The 20,818-nt window shown below is 48.9% G+C and overlaps 1 protein-coding gene across 5 annotated transcripts; it reads left to right on the top strand.

Annotated features, from left to right (window-relative positions):
* Positions 1–206: 206 nt before the first annotated feature.
* Positions 207–20,355, top strand: PTGES (prostaglandin E synthase). Of its 5 annotated transcripts, none has more exons than XM_085077048.1 (4): positions 207–898; positions 14,656–14,830; positions 16,216–16,298; positions 18,204–20,355. In XM_085077048.1, the coding sequence occupies exons 2-4, from the start codon at positions 14,723–14,725 to the stop codon at positions 18,451–18,453; spliced, it is 441 nt and encodes a 146-aa protein (XP_084933174.1). In that variant the 5' UTR covers positions 207–898; positions 14,656–14,722; the 3' UTR covers positions 18,454–20,355. The 5 variants fall into 5 exon arrangements, with proteins under 5 accessions (XP_084933174.1, XP_084933177.1, XP_084933172.1 ...); XM_085077051.1 differs by lacking the exon at positions 207–898 and adding an exon at positions 2,161–2,332; XM_085077046.1 differs by lacking the exon at positions 207–898 and adding an exon at positions 14,135–14,309.
* Positions 20,356–20,818: the final 463 nt, after the last annotated feature.

Consider the following 20,818-nt stretch of genomic DNA (forward strand, 5'->3'; position numbering starts at 1 on the left):
TAATGACTTCCGAGAAATGATTTGTATAACCACGCCTATCCTGAAGAATGTAATTAATATTAATGAATTTTACCTATAACCCTGTGTCTTTGGGGTACTGAGGTGTGTGTGTTTGGTAGAAACAATTCCCACACCTCCGGTGCACCGAATAAAGCAAATACCCACTTCTCTGACTTGGTCTCTGAAGTGTCTCCGGGCTCGATTGGGGCGAATCAGCACAGCTTGGACTCTTGGCTCCTCATTCCAAGGCGGTTTGCTCAGGTGTCCTCCAAACCCCAGGTGGGCTGCTGAGCACCGAAGAAGCTGTGCTTCCAGGGTTTCCAGCTGCCATCTCTCCATTTGGACACCCAGAGGTTGCAGAGAGGCCACAGGAAGGAATTGGCAGTGGGATATGCAGGATTTCGTATAGTCTGGACTCTGTCCGAGCTCTCCTGGAGACAAATCAAATAAATTTTACAAAGGTGTTTGATACCGCTGAAAATGCTGGGAGTTCTCCAGTCACCTGTTTCCTCTGCATCTGTCCGTGCTGAACACTAGATGGGGCGTCAGACACAGGGTTTGGTCCAGGATTTACGTAAAACAGTTTTTTTGCAGAGAACTGAGTCATGTTGGAGAAAAACAGAGGAGTGTGGACTCCCATCTGCAGAGCTGACCACTTGTGTTATGAAACGTGATTTCTTGAGATACACAACAACCCTGCCCCGCGGCTGCTGAGGGATCACAGTGAGCCAGAGCCAGGAAGGTCATTTCAGCAAAACAGCCAAAGTCATCCTACAAAGGAAAGCAGAGAATTTGGATAAAGAAGTAAGGCTGTTGAGCTGGGATCTGCAGATTCTCATCTGTCCCTCTGAACTGAAGTGTGAACAGGTTGCCTTGCTCACCTCTCAGGATTCAGCAGGTATTTCACTGCTCCCCTGTAGAATCAGTGTGGTCCAACAAACACAGATGGGGACTGTCATCCCTGAACCTCTCTGGGATAAAGGGTAGTTCTAAGTTGTGTCTTGCCAAAGGTGAACCAGTTTCATGGCACAGTCTTTTTTGATTGATGTGTGAAGGGGGCAAGGAACTGCTCTGAGCAAATTTTTCATTGTGCTCTTCTGTCTTTTCAAGAGGTCTCACCAGCCTGTAAGGGACTGCATCTCCCAAAACACAGATGGGAAATGCAAAGTGATGTGCTAGAATCAGCACAGAGAAGGAGAATTACCTCATCTGTGCAAAAAGAAGGGGTAGCAGGAGACACATCTATAGATCTTCTCCTTTCCATGTGGGAGGGAGGTGGCATATATTTCCTATACAACAATAGGACGTATGCTGCATAACAGGTACCAGATGGGTGTTTAAATAATCTTCAGCTGCTGCATGTCATGCTGTTATCTCATTATCCGTTACAAGTTAAATGGGTTCAAGCTGGGCCTGGACATGGATGAGATGTCTAATAGTGGTGGTGAGGCTGACATTGATGGCAATTTCCTTGAACAGCAGTCTGGAAGCTCCAAGTGGAGCACAGACCCTGCAACACGCAGTCCACAGTGCAGTGTTTTGTGCCTGTTGTGTTGAACATGTTGTTCTTTCACCTCAACACTGCCCTGGGCACAGAACTGGCATCCTGTCCTCCTGACCAGCACAGAGGGTGGGGTGGTTGGCTAGCAATGGGTTATCTTGAACCAGCTGCCACAAGCTAAAGGTACTGAAAATCTGCAGCAGAGAAGAACTTTGGAAAGGTGTTCAGTGTGCAATAGGCTTGGGGTGTCTGTGATTTGGGGTGTTGGTCAGCAGTGGAAGTGGTGTGGTGAGAAGGGAGAGGGTGTGGAAGAGGAAAGGACATGGTGGGGAGTACAGAAAGAGGGAAGGTAGGAATTTGGGGATCAGCGCTAGGGGAAATGGGGGTTTGCAGTGAGTGATTTGGAGTGTTAGAGCTGTTGTGGTAGAGGAGGCAACGGAGATGGGGCATCTGTGTTGCAAAGCAATAGATAAGGGGTGCAGAGATGGAGCACTCAAGGCCAAGGGTGAGGAGAGAGGATAGTCTCAGATGAGATTTTTGCCCAGCCTGACCCTGCTTTTGGTGTATTGCAATTTCCTGCCACCTGCAGTTTGATTGGTTTAAAGTCAGCATTCTCGGGACTTTGGACTCCTTTACTTTGAGCTTTGAGCTCTGTGGCAGAGAGCTCAGAGAATCTGGGATGTGGCTGGTTAGCAGGGCTTTCCCATCACAAGGCAGCAGAATTCCCAGCTGGCTGGTGAGCCAAGGAACATGTCTCCAGCCAGGGAACAGGGTGCTGGGAATCAGGGCTGCAGCCCTGTCTTCAGTTCATGGAGTGCTAGAGTTTTCCAGGTAAGAATTACAGGATCAATGAATCAATGTTTTTCTCAGAAAAATCTGTATTTTTGTTGGAGGATGTATAAGGGCCTCAATACTTCCAAGTGCTTTGTGAAAGAGGTTTGGAAATGTGCAGTTTTACATGAGGTGCTGAGCTGGCAAGAGGTTCTTGCTGAAGGTTTTTAACTGGAGAAGAGCTGGGAGACTCATTTCTCCCTACATTGATTTCTACATAAGCTCTCCCTGCCTCCTGACTCTGGCTAGACACTCTCTAATGGTTTGAGTTTTTCTCAGAGGGTTTTGCTTTATTTTTACCCTTTTCCCCCCTCCCTCATGTATGTGTGGTTTCACTTTGTTTTCTTTCTCTGCTTTAATTTCAGCATCATCTTCCAAGTGCTGCTTATCCTAAACATAGAGATGAGACAGTGACAGGAAAGGGCTGCCACTCTGACGTACATTGGGATCTTTAAAGAGTGGGATTGTGGTGGGCTTTATCCAAATACAGAGCCTGGCTAAGCTCTGAGGAATACACTAATGCTGTGGAAACGCTCTGACTCATGAAATGTGTTCCTTTTTATAATGTGACAGGAGTAGTAACACAAAACACCAAAATCTACATTAATGTTGAGCAGACATTGTCTAATCCTAGAAACACCCAGGGAGTCAAGAGCTTGTCATTCTTCTCTTGCAGGTAGGAAAACTGAGGTTTGCGGATGATGAAAGTTTTTTTTTAAACACGGTAGTTCATAGCAAAGGGTTTAACAATTCTGTTTTGTCACTGAAATATTTACTCAAGAGCTAGAGCTGTGATTTGACTTGGGACAGGCTTCAAAATCCTTGTCTGGGATACAAAATCACAGAGTCCCTTGGGTCAGTGTGTGGTGCTGTGCTGTGTGAAGAGAGACAGTCCAACAGGAAAATATATAGATAAGCTTGGGATCTGAGTGAAATAGAACATTATATACTCATCCAATAAATCTGCCCTTGTGAAATAATTGCTTAGATCATGTCTGAACCCTTGTGAAATTCTGATGTACCAGGAGGGTTGGATTTTGTTCTGGTTGCTGTCTCTGAAAAATTCAATTAAAAGGTTCTTCCCTACAACAAGAAAAAAGTGTTCCTCATCTAGATGCCCAATCTCAAAGCCCTTTTTCCTGAGCCTGGACTGCAGTCAGAGAGCAGTCTCACTGTGCTGTCCCAGCAGGGTGAAAACCAGCCTGAGGACCTTCCAAGGTTTGGATGCCTTGGTACTCCAGAGCAGAGCTGTCCCAGAGCAGCTGGGACCGAGCAGTTGTCAATACTGCCAGTGCTCTCTGGCCGTGGTGAACGCTGACAGCCTCTCCAGAGGGAGAAAAATGTGATTTTTAATCTGATCCCGAGTGGTTTGCAGCAGGTGGAGCTACACAGGTCGTGTTACCTGTTAGGAATGGGAGGGTAGGTAGGTTAGGTAGGGGAGGGAACGCATTTAAGCCGTGCTCGATGTGTGGGTGAGGGAAGCTGCCGTCTCACATTTCTTGTCTACTGTGGGAACTTGCTGGAAATGTAATGTTTTATAGATAAGCACAAGGTAACAATACTAGCAGGACACTTCTGCTCTTTATGGAGTGAGTCCTGGGTGCTGGAGCCTGTTTGATCTTTCAGCTCCATCAAGCAGTGATGGATGGAGATGGTCTCTCTCAGAACAAGCACAAGGAGTTATTTAAGTGTCTAGCAGTGGCTCTGCTCCCCCACAAGCCTCTGGGTGTTCCAGAGGCAAAAGGGATGGAGGGAGGCAGCCCTTTGGCTTTGGATAGTATCAGAGGTTTATGTTCATAAGAACAGGAGCTGCCAGGGCTACCACAGTGGCAGTCTTTGAAGAGTTTTTAAATCTGTACTCGGGTAATCCTAACAGATGTCCATTTCTCAAATTGACTTTTACGTCCTGGACACACTTCAGTCTCATATTTTTGGGCCAGGAATAAAGAGGTTAAGGAATAGCTTGGAGAAAATTGCTGTTAAGAGTTTAATTACCAGTTAAATACCAGTAAACTACTGTTAACCACCAGTGCTGTGAGACAGTGGGGCTCAGGTGGGTGTTTTATGGGCTGCCTTGGGTGCCTGCTGTTGCAGGGCAAGAGGACACAGGAGCTCAGGGTCTGATTCACCCTCCCTGGAATTGTTCGAAAGTCGGGTGGATGTGGCACTTGGGGAAGTGGTTTAGTGGTGAACAAGGGCGGTTAATGGTTGGATTGGATGATCCCTGATATTTTTTCCAACCGGAATGGTTCTATGATTCCACGATAATGGCACCACCCAAAGCCAGGTGCAGATAGGCGGCAGCCTCCACTGGACCATGCAAATCCACCTGGGCTGGCAGCTGAGAGAGGTACCTTCAGGGCAGGAACTCAGGAAAGCAAAGCAGGGTGCGGAGGGTGCTTCACCTTTTATCAGCCTCGCCTTTTCACCCCTCCTGCCGAGCTGGCTCTGCTCCGATCTCATGGCCTCCGGGCTCTGATTTCAAGACCTGTGTCGTGCAAGATCGAGATGAATAATGTATTAAATGGTAGCGATAGACCCAGTGGATGGGCTATCGATGCTGGCAGTTAGGCTCTGTTTTGACTTGTAAACTAAACACTCCTGGCGCAGACATCCTCTGTGGTTTAGCGATTAGATCTGGGAATTGCATCTGGGGTCAAGTCAAGGTGCTCTCACCCTGCTCCAGCAACACTGGCTTAGTCATATCATCTGTTCCTAATCCTCTGCTTGTCTCTCCATGACATGAGCAAGAGGGGAATGAGATCCCATAAAAAGATGATGATAATAATGATAATGATGATGATAATAAATCATCATCATCTCAATTCAGACTTTGTTTCATTATGGAACTTATTGTCCAAGGATGTAGTGTAGTTTGAATGGTGCGCACAGTGAACCTGGCATGTAAATATCGAACATTCCCATCATTTATGACAACACAGCCACAAGAAAGAGAATTAAACCTTGTGCTCTAGGTGCTCACTGGTGATGTGGGGACACTGTGAGAGTTAAACTTCACCTGACTTGATCCTGCCTTTGGGTTTTACCTTTGTTTTTAAAATTGAGCCCAGAATTTGAAACTGCAGACTGTTCCTGCTTGGCTTTGACTGGGTTCCTGGAGTTGTTTTGTTCTCCAGGCTGGCTTGGAGCGGAGTAGCTCTCGTGTGAGCCTGTCTGCCTGTGTAACAATAGTTCTCCCTGAGAGAACAAGAAATAATAGGGAAACTTTAGCCCATATTCTATCTTAAATAGAGCTGTAAATAATAATTTAGGGATAAAAACTGTGAGAAAGAAATGAAACTTCAACTGGATGAAATAAGAAAATACTATGCTCGCATGGTGTGGGAGGATTCCTCAGGAAGACGATTATAGGGCATGAGTAATGCTGTGCCCTCACTCCAGTCATGCTCTGATGTGGTGAGTGGCTTGTATCTCATCCAAAGCACATAAGGTGGTGGTGTTATTAAGCAGAAAGCCCCATCCAATGATTTTGGACCCTCAGGTGAGACAGGATTTAAAAGTACTCGGTAGGTTTTGGGTTGGACCAGAATCAGAGGTTGTGTTTGGCTTGGGGTTTAGCAAAGCTAATACCCTGCTTATACCCATCTCCTGTGGAAGAGCCATAAATACAAGTCACTAAAATTAGTCTTGCAAGGCAGCTATTCTGACTGGCGCCTCTGCTATCCCTGCTCTGTCTCCAGTTCATGCCCGAGTAAAGACCTCTGCCTGGTTTTAATCAGCTCTGGCAGTCGACTGAGGACCAAGTAGGCTCATCAGGAGAAAGTGACTATTTGCTGCTTTAATAGCTTCCCTATTTGTTCAGAGAGGCTGGGTCTGACCCCTTGGAGTGCTGGGGAGGTTATGGAGCAAGGCTGGTACTTTCCAGCTGGTTGCAGGGGCAGGGAAGAGCAGCAGGCAGTGTGCCAGCCAAGGCAAAAGGGCAGCACAGGCTCCTGGTGTGCTGGAGAGCCTCAGAAGGGGATCAGTAACCAGAGAACAACAGGCACCAGCAGCCAGCACACCCTGGCACCAGCACTGAGGTCTCCTGAGCAAGGAGGGATGTGGTGACTTCTGTGGACACCACAGAGAGGCTTCCTGGAAATTCCACCAGATCTGATAATCTCTGTGGTTTATACATCTGAATGTCATGGCAGGGAAGCCTGAGGACTTGTTAATTTATGCCTCAAATTTTACTCTGAATGACTTGGAAAGTATAATTTCCATACAGTTTCCTCAACGTTAAATAAAGGATGGAGGGTCAGGAAGGGATCTAAAACTGGAGTTAGGTTCATTTTCCAGGAGATACTTTATCTAACAGGAAGAAAAATGTACTCTGCTAACATAAAAGGTTGCCTGCAGGACTCCAGTTTCCAGCTATTGTTAAAATGTTAAAATGTTTGAGAACTGAGAACCCTGTGGCCAACAGAGAGCTGGAACGAGTTGAAAACAGAACGGATGTGCTCTGCAAAGAACAATGTTAGGTCCATGCTAACAGCACAAGGAGGAGATTGGCTGGAGGATACAGAGAGACCCCGAAGGAACAGGGATGAGCAGCCAGATCTAATGCTAGATAGCTGAGAAGTGTCCCAGGGCTGTCTTCTATGTAGCATTGCTGGAATTCCTTCCGTTTAAGAGTAGCCCCACCAGAGTACTAAATAACTTGGTGTGGAGTCATCCTAGACCCCTCAGTGAGGACTTGTGGCATTTAAAAGAAAAATGAGCTCTCAGGAGGTTGAAGGACGTTTGAAGTGCAAGGGGTGAATGAGTTGGCAGTCATGTGTCGGTCATCTGCTTGCTTCAGCATTGGAGGGAAATACAAAAGTATGACTGGGATAATCAAAAGCATGGAGAAATCTCCTTTGAAGAGAGATGAAAGCAAGTGGGACTGTGGTAAAGCTGAGTAAGAGGTGCTTTCACAGACATGTTTCAAAGGAGGAGAATGCTGGGCAAAGCTGAGCAAGAACTGCTGTTTTTCTTAATTCCCCAGTGTGTCTGTCTGTGGCATGAACAAGAAGGAAAGGAGATCCCATAAAAATATAATTATTTTTATTATCATCATCATCTTAATTTAAATTGTGTTTCATTATGGAGCTTATTGTTTAAATCTTGTTTTATTATGGAACTTAATTGTCTTGAGAAGTAATTTCTTTTTAACAGTTTGGAAGGTGACATGACGCATGTAATTATCAAACATTACCCTCATGTATGACGACAAATTTACAAGAAAGAAAATTAAACCTTGTGATTCAGAGCTTAAGTTAATCTCTGATTTCTGAAGCCTGGATGAATCAGGGTGAGTGGGGCCAGAGAGCCTCAGTCCATTGCTATCTCCCACAGGGACACATCCTGCTTTGAAACCATGGTGTGTCCCATGCCTGATAAAACCCTGCTAGGGCCCTGCTCATGGAAGAGCAGCAGCTCCTTCCACCACTGAACAATCACACCAACTTCCCTTGCTGTGATAATGGTGCAGCACAGCTCTCTGCCCCTTCCTGCTGTCCAGCTCTCCTTCTGGGACAGCTCTAGCCCCACTAATGTAGCATCCCATAGCCTCCTCTCCCTACAGCATTTCCACAGCTGGGATCCAGCTTCTCTCCTGCTAATGGGGGATCACTTCTTCAGTTTTGCCTGAGTCAGTAGCACTGTTAACAGAAACATGCTGTGCTAGAGAGATGCATTCTGCTGCTTTGTAAATAGTTGGAAAAAGCACGTATTCCCCTGTGGAGGGCTGTGGAGAGCAGTCAGGGTTGCATAAACATAGGGTGGAGCAGATTCCTCGGAACATCATGGACATGAGGATGTAGGCTGTAAATCAGGAGACTAATCGAAGCATGGGACCTGGGCAGGCTCCTGGAGTCCTGCCCATAGCTCATTCAGGCAGAGAAGAAAACTTAGGACAGTTAGGACAGCATCACTGCCTGCAAAATAGCGTGGAGAGGTTTCTCTACTTCTTTGCATCATTCAACCCAAATTCTGCTCTGGATAAATTCAGGGTAAAGCAGCCTGGGTCGCGTTGTGTCAGTGCTGTGAGCAAGAGGCCAGCTGAGACAACAGCACAATAAAAAACTTCCAGGCAAGGGGGCTGTAAATAACACAGCTAAATTGCTCCCTGCTCTCCAGACTGATTGTGGAGATGGTGTTTTTAGCATTGCTAGAGAGGTGTATTTATTGACAACATCAGAAGGAAGACCTGGACCACCTTTTAGCGTAAAAGCAAGCCCAAAAGATGTGTTGTTCATGAATCAGTGCAGGGAAAAGGGAAAGTTTTAGGTTGTGTCTGGAGCATAGCTATGACCAGTGACTGAACTCATAAAAACCTCAAGCTGCCGAGCAGCTCTGACTTCTGCCTGAGTCAGATCTTGTGGGAAGAGGGGCCTGATCTGCTTTAGGAAGCCCAGTCACTCTCCAGGACATTGCAAAGTGATAGCATTTACGAGATCAGCATGTGTGATAAAGGGATTTACACAACATGACCTATAAAGGAGGGTGGGAGGACATGCTGCTGTTTAGTTTAGGGGTGATGGAGGACACACAGAGAACTCAGGGCTTTAAAAATAAGCTCTGTTTGTGGTGGGTGAAGCTCTATGGCAAGGCCATGAAGGAAGGCTCTCCTTGGAGCTGGTTTCACCAGGATGGTGAAACTCTCAGCTCAGGTCAGGGACAGGCAATGATGTGCTGACCTTTCCATCCCCTCTCATCCTGTGAGAACTTGAAAATGCCTATCTGTTGAAAACAGGATTTAAAAGACTTTAAAATGGACAAGCTCTGCAGCCTGTTGCTCCTGGGTTGCAAGACAGGGGTAACAGCCTAGGAAATAGGAGGTTTGTTTTCTGCTTTTCACCTTAAATCTGCTCATTACTGTTGAATGTCAGGTCTCCAAAAGGCTGGAATCAGGGACCACAGCTGCTTCCTCTCCCAGCCCTGTTAGTGAGCCAGGGTTCTTAATGCTGTGATTCTCATGCCCTGACTATCATTTCTCCATAACACAGCATGTGGAGGCAGGACCATGCAGCATCCTTTACCTTTGCTCTTGTTTAAGAGCACCCCACCAGGGAATCTGCATCTACATTGCAGTTTTGCAAATGCTTGAAGTCTAGGAAATGTTCCCAATCTCTGAAATTTTTGGCAGCAATTTGTTCCTCTTCTCTCTCAGTCTGGTGGGGAAACTCCCTCTTTTTGGGCAGTAACATAAATGGGTTTTGCCTGTTGTTTACAGCTGATGGGATCTGGTTCTTTGGAAGCAAACCACATCACGAGTTGCTGCGGTGTGGCTGAGTGAGAGGGACGTGGCTTCCCCACACCCCAAGCCCTGACCCCTATCTCCCACCTTTGCCTGGTGGCAGCAGTGGCAGGTGCAGCTCTGCCTAAAGCCAGCTCTTAAACCAGCTGGGGCAGAGGGAGAAAGCAGGAGAGAGGAGAAGTAACTTCCCTCAGCCCCTCTCCCAGCAGGATTTCATCCCTGAAGGCACAGAGCAGTGCAGCCAAGGAATTCTTTCCTCTAAGAGAAAGCCCAGGCATGAATCCATGTGAGGCTCAGAATAAGAGAAAATAATCTACTTCCCACACACTCACAGCCTAATGGCCTCTCTTCTAGTTTTCTTTCAGCAGAGGACATGGTGACTCCTCTGCAGCCAGGGTGGGTATGACAGTTTGGGGCAGGAGAATGGCTGGGAGCAGGGCAGCAGCTGGAAGCAGGCAGGAAAGGACAGTGGATGGAGCTGCAGGGAGAAGGCAGGAGGACGTGCCACTGCCTCTCACTTGGCCCTGGGCCTGTTCCGTGGGACTGGCTGAGCAACAGCAGCTTCCACTACTGTGCCTGAGACTCAGAGCCACCACACCCCTGCCCCTTCCCGGGGCCTCTCCTGATGGCTTTCTCCTGCTGCAGGCATCTGCTCTTCTGAGTGTGAAGGACAATTTGGGAGAGTCTGATTGTACATTCCTCATGCCTGAGGCCTCTCAGATAGCTTCAGCCAGTACTGTCACTTTTAAAATGCAAACCAGACAAAATCTGTGTTTGCCAAAGGCTGAAGCATCCCAGTTGTTTTGTGAGATGCTAATGCTGGAGGCTAGAGATGCTGGTCGTTCCACCACTTAGTGACTTTGCAGTATCTTCTGTGTCCTGCTCACTGAAATGAGCATGAGGAGCCCAGGAGTTTGGGGATGGGGAGCTGCAGGTGAAGCAACAGGATTTCACACATCCGTGGAAGATGCATTGTGATGGTGGGAGCTTTTGTGCAGACTAAGGAGGGAACACAGGAGGAGCGCCCTTCTCACTAATAAACAGCTAAAACACTCATGCCTTTACTTGAAAAGTCATCGTATTTGATGAGCCAGCACAGCACAGCCTCCTTTGGCAGCTGTGTTTCCCAGGATGGGTGCAGCCATGGGCAGGTGATTGTTGCAATGTGCAGGCTCCAAGGCTTTGTGCTGAGAGCAGCAGGAAAAAATGGCAGGGAAGGAGGGCACCAGTGTCCACAGTAGCGTTGGAACAAGCAGGGAATGTGGCTCAGCTCCTGGGCTGAGCCATGGGCCCAGGGCAAGCAAAATCCCAGCTGGGCTATGCACCTTCTCCACCAGCATGTGGAAGCATGCTGGAGAAGTGCCACCCACCTGCCTGTGTTCTCCAGCCTACAGCAGTCCCTTTGGGCTCTTTGCCTAACCCCAGCTGTGGGATGTAATTGCTCATTTGGGAAAATTCTGGGGAACCTGAGCTGAAATTGCTCAAAGTGTCGGCTGCCTTTTGGGAGCAGGGTGGAGCTCAGGCCATGCCAGTGCCAACGGACGTGCCAGTGCTCCACTGAACCAATCCTCTCCTTTTGCTGCCACCAGGAAATTCCCCAGCATAGCAGGAGTGGAAAAAATGCAGTCACAATACTGTACAGTAATTCACTTGGTCAAATAAATAACCTGTGTGGGAATTGAGGGTGATTTTTATTCCATCTTTCCAAAGCAGAATTGCTGTTACAGGTTTCTATTTTTAAGTACTTTTCTCAAGCATCTCCCATGAATTTTTCATTCCTTCTGCCTCCTACAGTTCAGTTCCTCCTCCAGCAAAATGCGCCATTTTTTCCCTATAGCTCCTGGGGTCAATCTAACCTGACAACTTAATCCTTTAAAGCCTCACCTGGATCCTTATCAATAATTTCTCAGAAAAAACAGCAGTGTTTTTGGCTAGAGGTGTTGGTTTTAGGTAGATCTTGTCCTGGGTTGAGACCCTCATGCTCAAAGCTTCAAAGCACCACTTGAAGTTTAAAGATATTTTCCTTACCACTTGACCTCCTCCAGGCAAAGGCTCTGTCCTGGCAGGATGTGATCTGTGGAGGAGAATCAAACCATTAATATTAACAGCCTGCTTCCTCATGGATTAATGGGATGGTTGAACATGCTTCCGGCAGCTGCGTTGCCTTGGGTTCCAAAAGCCAGGAAGGGGCAAGTGTGGATGTGTCCTATCCAGCAGGAGACCTCCGAACCTGGGAAACCAAGAAGATGCCAGGATCCCAGGAGCATTACAGCTGCCTGAACAGTCAGCTTCTGCCCCTCATCTCCATCCACATCCTTCCCCACTGGGGTTCCACTCTGTGCAACAGTGAAAGTGTTTGAAATGCATAAACACAAGAAAAAAACCCAACATTTTTTTAATTAACACATCTACATCTGAGTTTGCCCTGAGGGCTTATCCCTAAACAAGGTGTGCATCTTGATCTCTCCATTCAATGTAAATTTGTGCCAGTTGCTGGTGCAAATTGTCCAGGGCTTTTTGCCAGTATTGGAACCGATGCCAAAGAGGAGAAATCTGGCTGGCTGGCAGGAGGAGTCCTAGCTTGTCTGCAGGTGCATATTCCTGCTGCTCAGCGAGGTGTTGGCTGCCTTGGGAGGGGAAGAAGGTTCATGAAGGAAAAAGTGCTGAAGACCCTGTAGGCTGGATCCTTAGCTGGCAAAAACTGGAGCTGCTGGATGGAGGGTGTGATGTGTTGGTGAAGAGTCTGGCTGCTTGCCTTCTCCCAGGCTCCTGGGAGAAGGGGCTGCTGGAGAAACTCTCATCCATGCTGCAGGGCTGGTCTGGCCCTGCATAACCCCAAACCTTGGGCAGTGAGGTCTTCTCCACTCGGGGTTGATCCCTATCAGCTGTGGAGAAGAGGGATGGGAGGGAGCAGTGTTTGGGATGCGGCTTTGCTGCTGTCCACTTATACTTGGCATTATGGCATTTATTATACCCTGCTGAGCTCCAGGGATATGTGGGTGGGTTTGGATGCAGTTTGCTGGTGAACACCCCAGCTCTTACCACTGGTTCTGAATCCACATGGCTGCTGCATGTCCTGGTGTCCCCACTCCCATCCCCAGGGAAGCAGCCTGCCAGAGGCTCCAGAGCTCCATGCTGGGCTGTGCCAGGACTTGTTCTGCTGCCCCGACGCCAGGGTGGTGGTGACCAACTGCAAGTACCTCTCCCTGGAAACCGAGTGCTTGGGTTTTTCAAAGGCTCTCCACACTGTTGAAAAAAGGTAACTATAGGTCCCATGCCAGGTACACAAATAGTGTGTGAACTGTAAGTCTGGTCACATTCAAAAGAGACAGCTAGGTTCAGGAGTAGCACAATTCATTGAATGCAACATGTATGATTCTTTTGGATTGCCTGTGATAAATGCATGAACTGCAGAGTGGCTTTATAGAGCACTATAAAACGATGGCAATCACAAGCTTAATTTCCCAAGTTAACACTCCATAGCTGAGGACACAAGACTTAGCAAAAGATGACCCTTCTGGGGCGGGAGAGGACAACTCTGTGAAACTGTTCCTGGAAATTCATGAAAAATTCTTGTGCCCCATTTAGACATGAAATTGGGATGCTTTTACACTTTATTAACCACTATGGTGCAAAGTGCTGCCGACTATGATCAAATCTTCCGTTGTTTGTGGGTATGTTATACAGAATATTTCTTGGTAGGAGGTTTTGGTTTGCTAAACTTTTCTGGGTATCAGGTAGAAAAACTAGGCCACATGGCCTCCACTCTACATTCCCCCCAATGCCATAGCAACACAAACCACAGGAGGTACATTCAGTTTCTATGCTTGCACCATCACACATCAGGCTTCGCATTTTCTTCACTGCTTTGTGCTTCCACCTGCATCCTTGAATGTCATGGGGCTGAGCCAGAGCATTGCTTTGAGCAGTGCAGTATCTTTGGGTTTGCAGCACCAGGGCAGAATAGCCATGAGGAAGATTCAGGGGCAAATACAAAGAATTTTCTATTTTTCTGAAATAAGTATTTAAGCATTTTCCTCCTTTCCTTTTTTTTTTTCCCCGTGTTAAGGAAATGAACACTAAATCCAGCTCTTCCACTCTAATAAACTTGAAGAGCTCTTAGCCCCCACGCCTCTAGCTCACTGAGGTTTGCTGTTGCCAGCACTGGGGAAGAAGGAGTTAAGTTTGTATTAAATAGCAGCCCAGCTGCCTGGAGAGGCTCCGATCCCACTCTTTATTCCACAACGTTTGATGACTGAAGAAAAGCCAGCTCCAAATTCACATGGCACTTTCTAAACCAAGGACAAAATTACCCTTGGCTGCCTTGGTTCATCGTCTCGGAGAAACCCAGGAAGAGCTGCCTTCGGGGCTGGCAGGCGGCTCTTCACTTCTCCTTGCAGTTTTGGGGCTTTGCGGTGCAGGATCCGCCTGGTTGGGCTCCAGGCTGGTCACTCCCGGGGCTCCCCTCCCAGCCGGGGGTGCGGGGGCAGCCCAGACTCCCGGGTGGTGCGCGTTGCTGGGCCAAGGGACAGCACTGTCCCCTGTCCATCCCTCGGCAGGTGGATCTGTAGGGCAGGGCTGGCTGCCTCTGCCATGGGAGTGCTCAGGCAGCACTGGGCGGGACTGGAAGCGCTGCCACGGAGGAGTGGGCGCAAGTACAGAGCTGGATGTGGCTGAGGCAGGCGCTTACCTTCTTCCTAACTCCTCCTTCGACGGCTGAAGAGCTGCCGTCTGCGGGTGAGCAGTGCCCGGCTGGCCGAGGGATGCTGCGTGCGGTTCCGTCCCTCGGGGCACACGGGGAGGTGGGACGGGGGATCGCGGTGGGCTGGTTTAGAGAGGTCAGAGGTCAAGCTGTGGCCAAGCCCCCCCGAGGGCGCTGTGTCCTGGCTCGGGGCAGCTCATCCGCAGGGAGCTGGTGGTGGCAGGGTGTGAGGAGCAGGGGGAGCCTGTTCCATGTGCTGGCTCGGGTTTCCTCACTGCCCCAGCAGCCTGGCTGGAGGATACAGGGGCTGGGGGCTTTCACTGGAAAATGAGGGGATTTGTGTTGTATTTAAACGCAGCTGTTCCTGCCTCTCTCCCACAGGGCTCTCTCGCAGCCCAAGATCTCCACTGGCTCTGGGTGCTGAAGCGACCGAGAACATTCTCCCAAAATGCTGGAAAATAAAGTGTTCCTGTCATTTACGTTCTACAGCACAATTTTGATTATAAAAATGTATGTCGTTGCCATCATTACGGGGCAAGTGAGACTCAGAAAGAAGGTAAGATCCAGTTTCATTTTCTTTCTCCTCCCTTTCTGGCTCTTTGCATGCGTTTCTGTAGTTTTTCTTTCTTCTTTTATTCCTCTAAAGTTCAACAAAATTCTGAAGCAAGCGGAGTTTTCTTTGACTTAAGTTGAAAGCAAAACGTGTTTCATAGCTGCAGCAGATAAATATCTCACTTCTCTTTGACCCTTTTTGTTTGTTTCTACCATCTGTAGCTCAATGTTTATAATTTTGGAAACCTAATCTAAATAATAATCAGATATAAAATGCCAAGCAGGTGAGATGCTTCTAGAAAGAGTCTGTTTACAGTTAATTTGCAGTGTCTGGAAGAAAAGGAGAAGGAAAAAAAAAGGTTTAAGAATAAATCATTGCAATGCTTTCTTTTTCTTGCAATGTAGCAGAAAGCTTTTGAACTTTTGGAGGCTGACAGGCTATGGGAATGCTTCAGGAGAGCAGCAAGTTTGTGGGGAGTAAAACAATAGCTGGAGGAAATGGTTCTTGGTCGGGGGAAAATACAGAAAGGACCAGCTGCCATCAGGAATTGGGGCTAACTGGACTTCTATCACCCTCACCCCAGCTCCTGGTAAAACCCAGCTGTCTGTAATATCTGTTTTGGAGTATTTGAGGAGTTTCTGACTGTGTCAGCAGAGCAGGAGGGAGACATTTCTGCTCTCAGATAGAATACAAATGTCCTGTGCCGTGGCATCATTGTAACTGACGATTTGCCTTCTCCCCTTGTGATTCTAAATGATGCTCCAACTCTGGGACCGTCTGGGCTTGTAAGATGATTAAAGAAAGCACCAGGGCCCTTTCCAGGCTGCAAAATGAAGCTGTCAGATGGTCAGGTCCCCGAGGAACAGCTTCTGAGCATAGGTGGGGAGCTTGCATAAATCATTTTCATTTGTAACTTTATTAGTGTAGGATCCCATTTCCCCATAGGAAAGTCACACAGTACCACTGCCAAAAAGCCAGCCAGGGAATATTCTCTAATCTGTCAGTCCTGGTTATCTTTTGGAAGCTGGATTGTGTCAGCAAGCTCTGTGCCAGCAGTGATCTCACTTGCTGCCTGACAAAGTCTCCTTTAAAGGGGTTTCACGGGAAGAAGTGGACTGGGGTGAGGTGGGAGCTGTCTTGAAACCCTCAAATTGGGACCTGCTCAGCAGGCAGCATTGGGTTTTTTGAAGGACAAGGAAAACCCCTGGGGAGGTGCAGAGTTTAACCCCCAGGACCGTGCGCATAGAAGCACAGTGGCCCTTGTGTTTATGAATAGCAGTGACAAACTGGGGCAGGAAAAAAATCCCCACAGGACTTAAAAACTAGGGCCAAAGCTTCTCCCTGTGAGGTTCCTGAAGACTGTAAGCAGGTGGGGCTCTCTCTTGCAGGCGTTTGCAAACCCAGAGGACGCCCTGCGCAACGGGGGTTTGCAGTTCTGCCGCCAGGACCCCGACGTGGAGCGGTGCCGCAGGTGAGTGGTGCTGGCATTCCTGGTGCCAGGAGTCCCTCTGGTGCCAACATTCCTGGTGCTGGCATTCCCTCTGCGCCAGCTCCTGGCAAAGAAGCAGTGGGAAGCTAAAGGGCTCATTAATCAAGTAATATTCTAAATGGTTAGACTGCCTCGAGCTCTGCTCTGGGACCCTGCACACTAGAGCAGCTTAATCTTTAATGGGAGCATGGTGTGCACTGGAGCAAGGACAAGAGAAGGATCCATGTTTGGGTTCAACAGCCAGCTCTGACTAGCTCTTTCCTAGGTGCTCAAAGTCCCACAAGCTCCCAGTGTCTCATCCTGTACCCACACTCAAAGGCTCCTTGTGTCCTGCTCCAACAGGACCCCAGATCCCAGCACAGCTTGGACAGGGAACTGTGTGGCTGGTCCCAGTGCTGTATGTGGCTGGGCTTTTGGGGGATTTGGGAAGAGGCTGAACAAGGTTGCAATAACTTCTGCCTCTAATTGGGCAAACTCTGAATGTTCGTCCACTTCTGTGAGAATCACAATTCCTTGGAGGTAAAACACGGGGTTATTCAGCCCTGGGCCTGATTTTCTATCCCCCTTACTGAAGGAGGTGCTCTGAGTGCTGGGCTGGATTGCTGGTGATGTGCAGGAAAGGAACTGGAGCTGTGCCCTGTTGTCCTTGACCCCTGGGGTGCAGGTGGAGACCTCATTGCTCACATCCCACTGCCTCCAGCATTTGCTTTAGAAAAAATCCAGTGCCACCTAATTGCAGGGCTGCCAGGGGGAGGAGGATGGCAAATGAGCCATTTCCTTCCTAGCAAAAAGAAAATAATAGCAGAAATAATAATCATAATCCTCTTTTGATTATTCAGAATAAACACAGTTCTGTAAAAATAAATAACTGGAGCTGCAGCAAAGACCTGGGGCAGCCTGGGATCTGACTTGGGCAGCTAAAGCTCACAGAGTCGGTCCTTGCTGAACTGTTTCCAGCCCTGGGGAAGACAGATTAAATTCAAAGTGTTCCCCCAGAGCAAGGGCAATATCAGCTTTTCACCTCAGACCAGAGCCAGGGGACTGTGCAGGGTGGGGACAGAGCAGGGTGGGAGGTTTTTCCCCTGCTAAAGATGCCCCTGGTTGCTTCTCAGCTCTCTCCTTTCTCCTCCCTGTTCTTCTATATGTCCTTTCAGCCCTGCTGAACCCTCGAGTCCTCAGGGTTTGTTCAGAGGATGGTGCCTGGGGGAGGGGGGACACAACCCACATTGATGGCATGACCAGATCCTGTTTCAGTAGTTCTGTGGGTGGTGGCAGTGATGCTGTGACACCCTGGCAGGTGCATGTTAGCTGGAGCACAGGGTTTGGTCCCATCAGTGCTGATGTGTCACCATGTGGCCACAGTGGCCCTCCAGACACATTGCAGTGCAGTTTCTCAGTTGCTGCTGGCACAGTACAGGGGTGCTTGGGGCTTTCCTCCTCAATCCCCTTTGGATGCATTTATGGAGAGAGGTGAAGCCCTCCCATTCTCCTCTGGAGAAGCTGTGGTCTGGAACTGCCTTTTGTTGTGTAGCGTGGCCACATCTGGGGCCATGCCGTGCTGGCACCACACCAGCTTCAGGCTTTTCGCAGCTTCACAGGGTCTTTGTTTTGCTCTGTTTATTTGAAAGCTCCAGTCCTCGAGCTGTCATCTGTTGTGGCAAAGGCGTCCCTGTCACGCAGAGAAAGTTTCAGGAGCTCAGCATCCCAAGGGAGAGACGGGTGTGAAATCCTCCTGCCTCTATATGTGAGGCAGAACTGATGCTTTTGGGGGCTGTGTCTGTCCCATCCAGTGGAGGAGCAGCATCTAGGAGTGGCCACTCTGGCTAGAAAGAATGAGAGAAAACAGGGAATTCCAGCGGGAAGGAACAACCTTATCTCGCTTTTCAGGGCCCACCGCAATGACATGGAGAACATCTTTCCCTTCCTCTTCCTCGGAGCCATCTACTCCCTGCTGGATCCCAGTCCTGCAGTGGCTAGGATTCACTTCCTCATCTTCTGTGTGGGACGGATCATCCACACCATTGCCTACCTCCTACGGCTCAGGGCACCCACACGCTCCGTGGCCTACAGTGTGGCCCAGCTGCCCTGCTTCTCCATGGCCCTGCAGATCCTCCTGGCCACCACCCCATACTGGTAACACCTGGAGAGACTGACCACCTGAACCCCCTCATCCTGAGTGTGCTGGTCACCCCTGCGAGTGGGAGTGTGCATGTGTATATGTGTGTGTGTGTGTGTGTGTGTGTGTGTGTGTGTGTGTGTGATGTCACCAGGGAGGTCACCTGCACCCTGAGGATGCTCAATGCAGCCTTGATAAAATTCCTGTGCCATTGGAATTTGTCAGAGAAGTCACCAGAGAGAAGGGACATGCAGGAAGGGAATGTGGAGGAAGATTTCTCTCACTCCTGCTGAGGGTGAGAGATGGAAAGGACATGAACTACTCCTTGAAGAAAGGGTCATTGAAGGAAAGGTTTTCTGTGTTTGGAACTGGGAAGGGGAAGATGTGCCTTTTCCTCTTGGTCACAAATACCCTGTGATCCAGGAAGGGGAAATCATGAGTGTCCCACAAAGTCTCTTAGTCAGCAGATGTGGTTGGTAGCAGAGGTTATAAAGCAGCCACCCTTCTCCTGCCCAGCATCTGTGGGGATGTGAGTACCTTAGGACTTAGTCCCTTAGGTTCCCTCTCCCACAAGGAGGATAGGAGGCAGGTGCCTTCCACGCAGCATAAGGGCATTCAAAGTCTCAGGGGTGATGTTGTGAAGCCATTGAAGCATTCAGTTCTGCCAGTGCCACTTCATCTCACCCCATGGGGCACAGCTCCCTGCCAGGAGCCTCATTGCAGGCAGGATCCTGCCAGCCCTTGGCAGCTCCCGGCCAGCAGCAGCCGTGGCTTTTCCATCTCAGCCTCACCTCAGCAAGATGCAGAGCGACGTGCCTGGAGCAGCCAGCAGGAATCATTTACCCTGGACACAGAGCCTGGACACATTTGCTGGACACAAAGCTCTGGGACTTCTGGAAAGACTAAAATGCTCACACAAAACAGGGGGTTTGCAGACAGAGCTTTCTCCCAAGGGCTGTAATGTCCACATGCCTCTAATGCCTGAAAATGCCCCCAGGGCAGCAGGCTGAGTTTCTCCCCTCTGTTTGTTGCCTTTCTCTGGCCGCAGAATGGCCGTTGCTATTTGGGGAATGTGCCGTGACCACTTTAGGGGTGTTTTCTTTCAGCTGTTTCCTGCTGTCCACTGCTGCCACGACATTCACAGCCTGGATCAGCTGGTGTTTGCAGAAAGCTCTGGAAATGAGCAGAGAGGCTTTGAAGACAGTATTGCTGTTCTGCAGTGTCACCCAAAAGTGTCATGTTGGAGAGGAGAGGCCAGGACCAGGGTATTTCAGGGTGACAAAGCCCTGTGAGCTGCTCTGCCACACTGCTGTCCCCAGGTGCCAGGGGCTGCTCCCAGCAGCAGCAGCAGCAGTTGAGCATCCCTGTGGAGGAGAAAGCAGGAGAAAACCTCTGCTCTTCAGTGTCTCCCCCATCCTCTGAGGGCAACACAGAATTTTAGGAAGATCACAGGGGCAAGCCAGAATGAGTAGAAAATAAATTCCCCTTCCACCTGTCCTGTGCACTAAGATTGCTCCCTTGACTCTGCTTTGCTCAGAGATACTCTGGCTGAGACCTCACTGAGCACTGAGGACACACCTGCTCAAACTGATGCTCAACCCTTGCCTGGTTCAGGTAGAAGTTTCTGTACCCGTAATTCGTGATCCCAGTGCAGCTGTGGCCTCAGGCTGAGCTGTGTAGTGATGTTTGGAGTGGTGGTTCCTCTGCTCTCCCACCGTGAGGAAGGTGGGCAGAACAGCAGGTTCACCAGTTCACCCTTGGCCACTTCTTCACACAGATGTCTGGGTAACACAGACCTCTCTTAACAAGCCTTCTGTGCCTCACATGGTGCATAAGGTCTTGAATCCCTGTATGTTTCTCTGCTGCTGCACATGCATCCTGGTGGCAGGAAGCAAATATTCCCAATAAAAACAAATCATTGTGCTCTGATACATCCTTCCTTCGGGAGCAGTAGATGCAGCTGGGCAGCAGCTGGGTCCAGCCCCAGCAGGATGGATCCTCAGCAGGATGTTAAACCCCATTGCATAGCCTGCAGTGCCTTGGGACTTCTAAAGAGACATCCCATTCCTCTACACTCACCTGCCCCTCAGAGGAACCTCTTTTCTAGGTGTGCATTATTTGTGCTGATCCTTTAAATTCAGCAGAGCTGGGAATTATAAGCAGCCCTACTCAGTTTTCCCTCCCTGAGTAGCAAGTTGCTACAAAGCTTGGTGTGTTCACCCAAAAATCCTGGAGGGCTGGAGAAGCTCAGGTAAGATGTGGTTGCTCTTCTTTCTGTTCTTAGGACTTGTAAAGGAGCTGCTTGTATTTTCCAAGACAAGTAGCTCTTTTTATTTTCCACTAAGTTGCTGGGAAACAAATGCGTAATTTCTCTGGTTTTCCCCTA

This window comes from Lichenostomus cassidix, chromosome 17 (genome assembly GCF_008360975.1).
Source record: "Lichenostomus cassidix isolate B80296 chromosome 17, HeHo_3.0, whole genome shotgun sequence".
Taxonomy (NCBI): Eukaryota; Metazoa; Chordata; class Aves; order Passeriformes; family Meliphagidae; genus Lichenostomus; species Lichenostomus cassidix.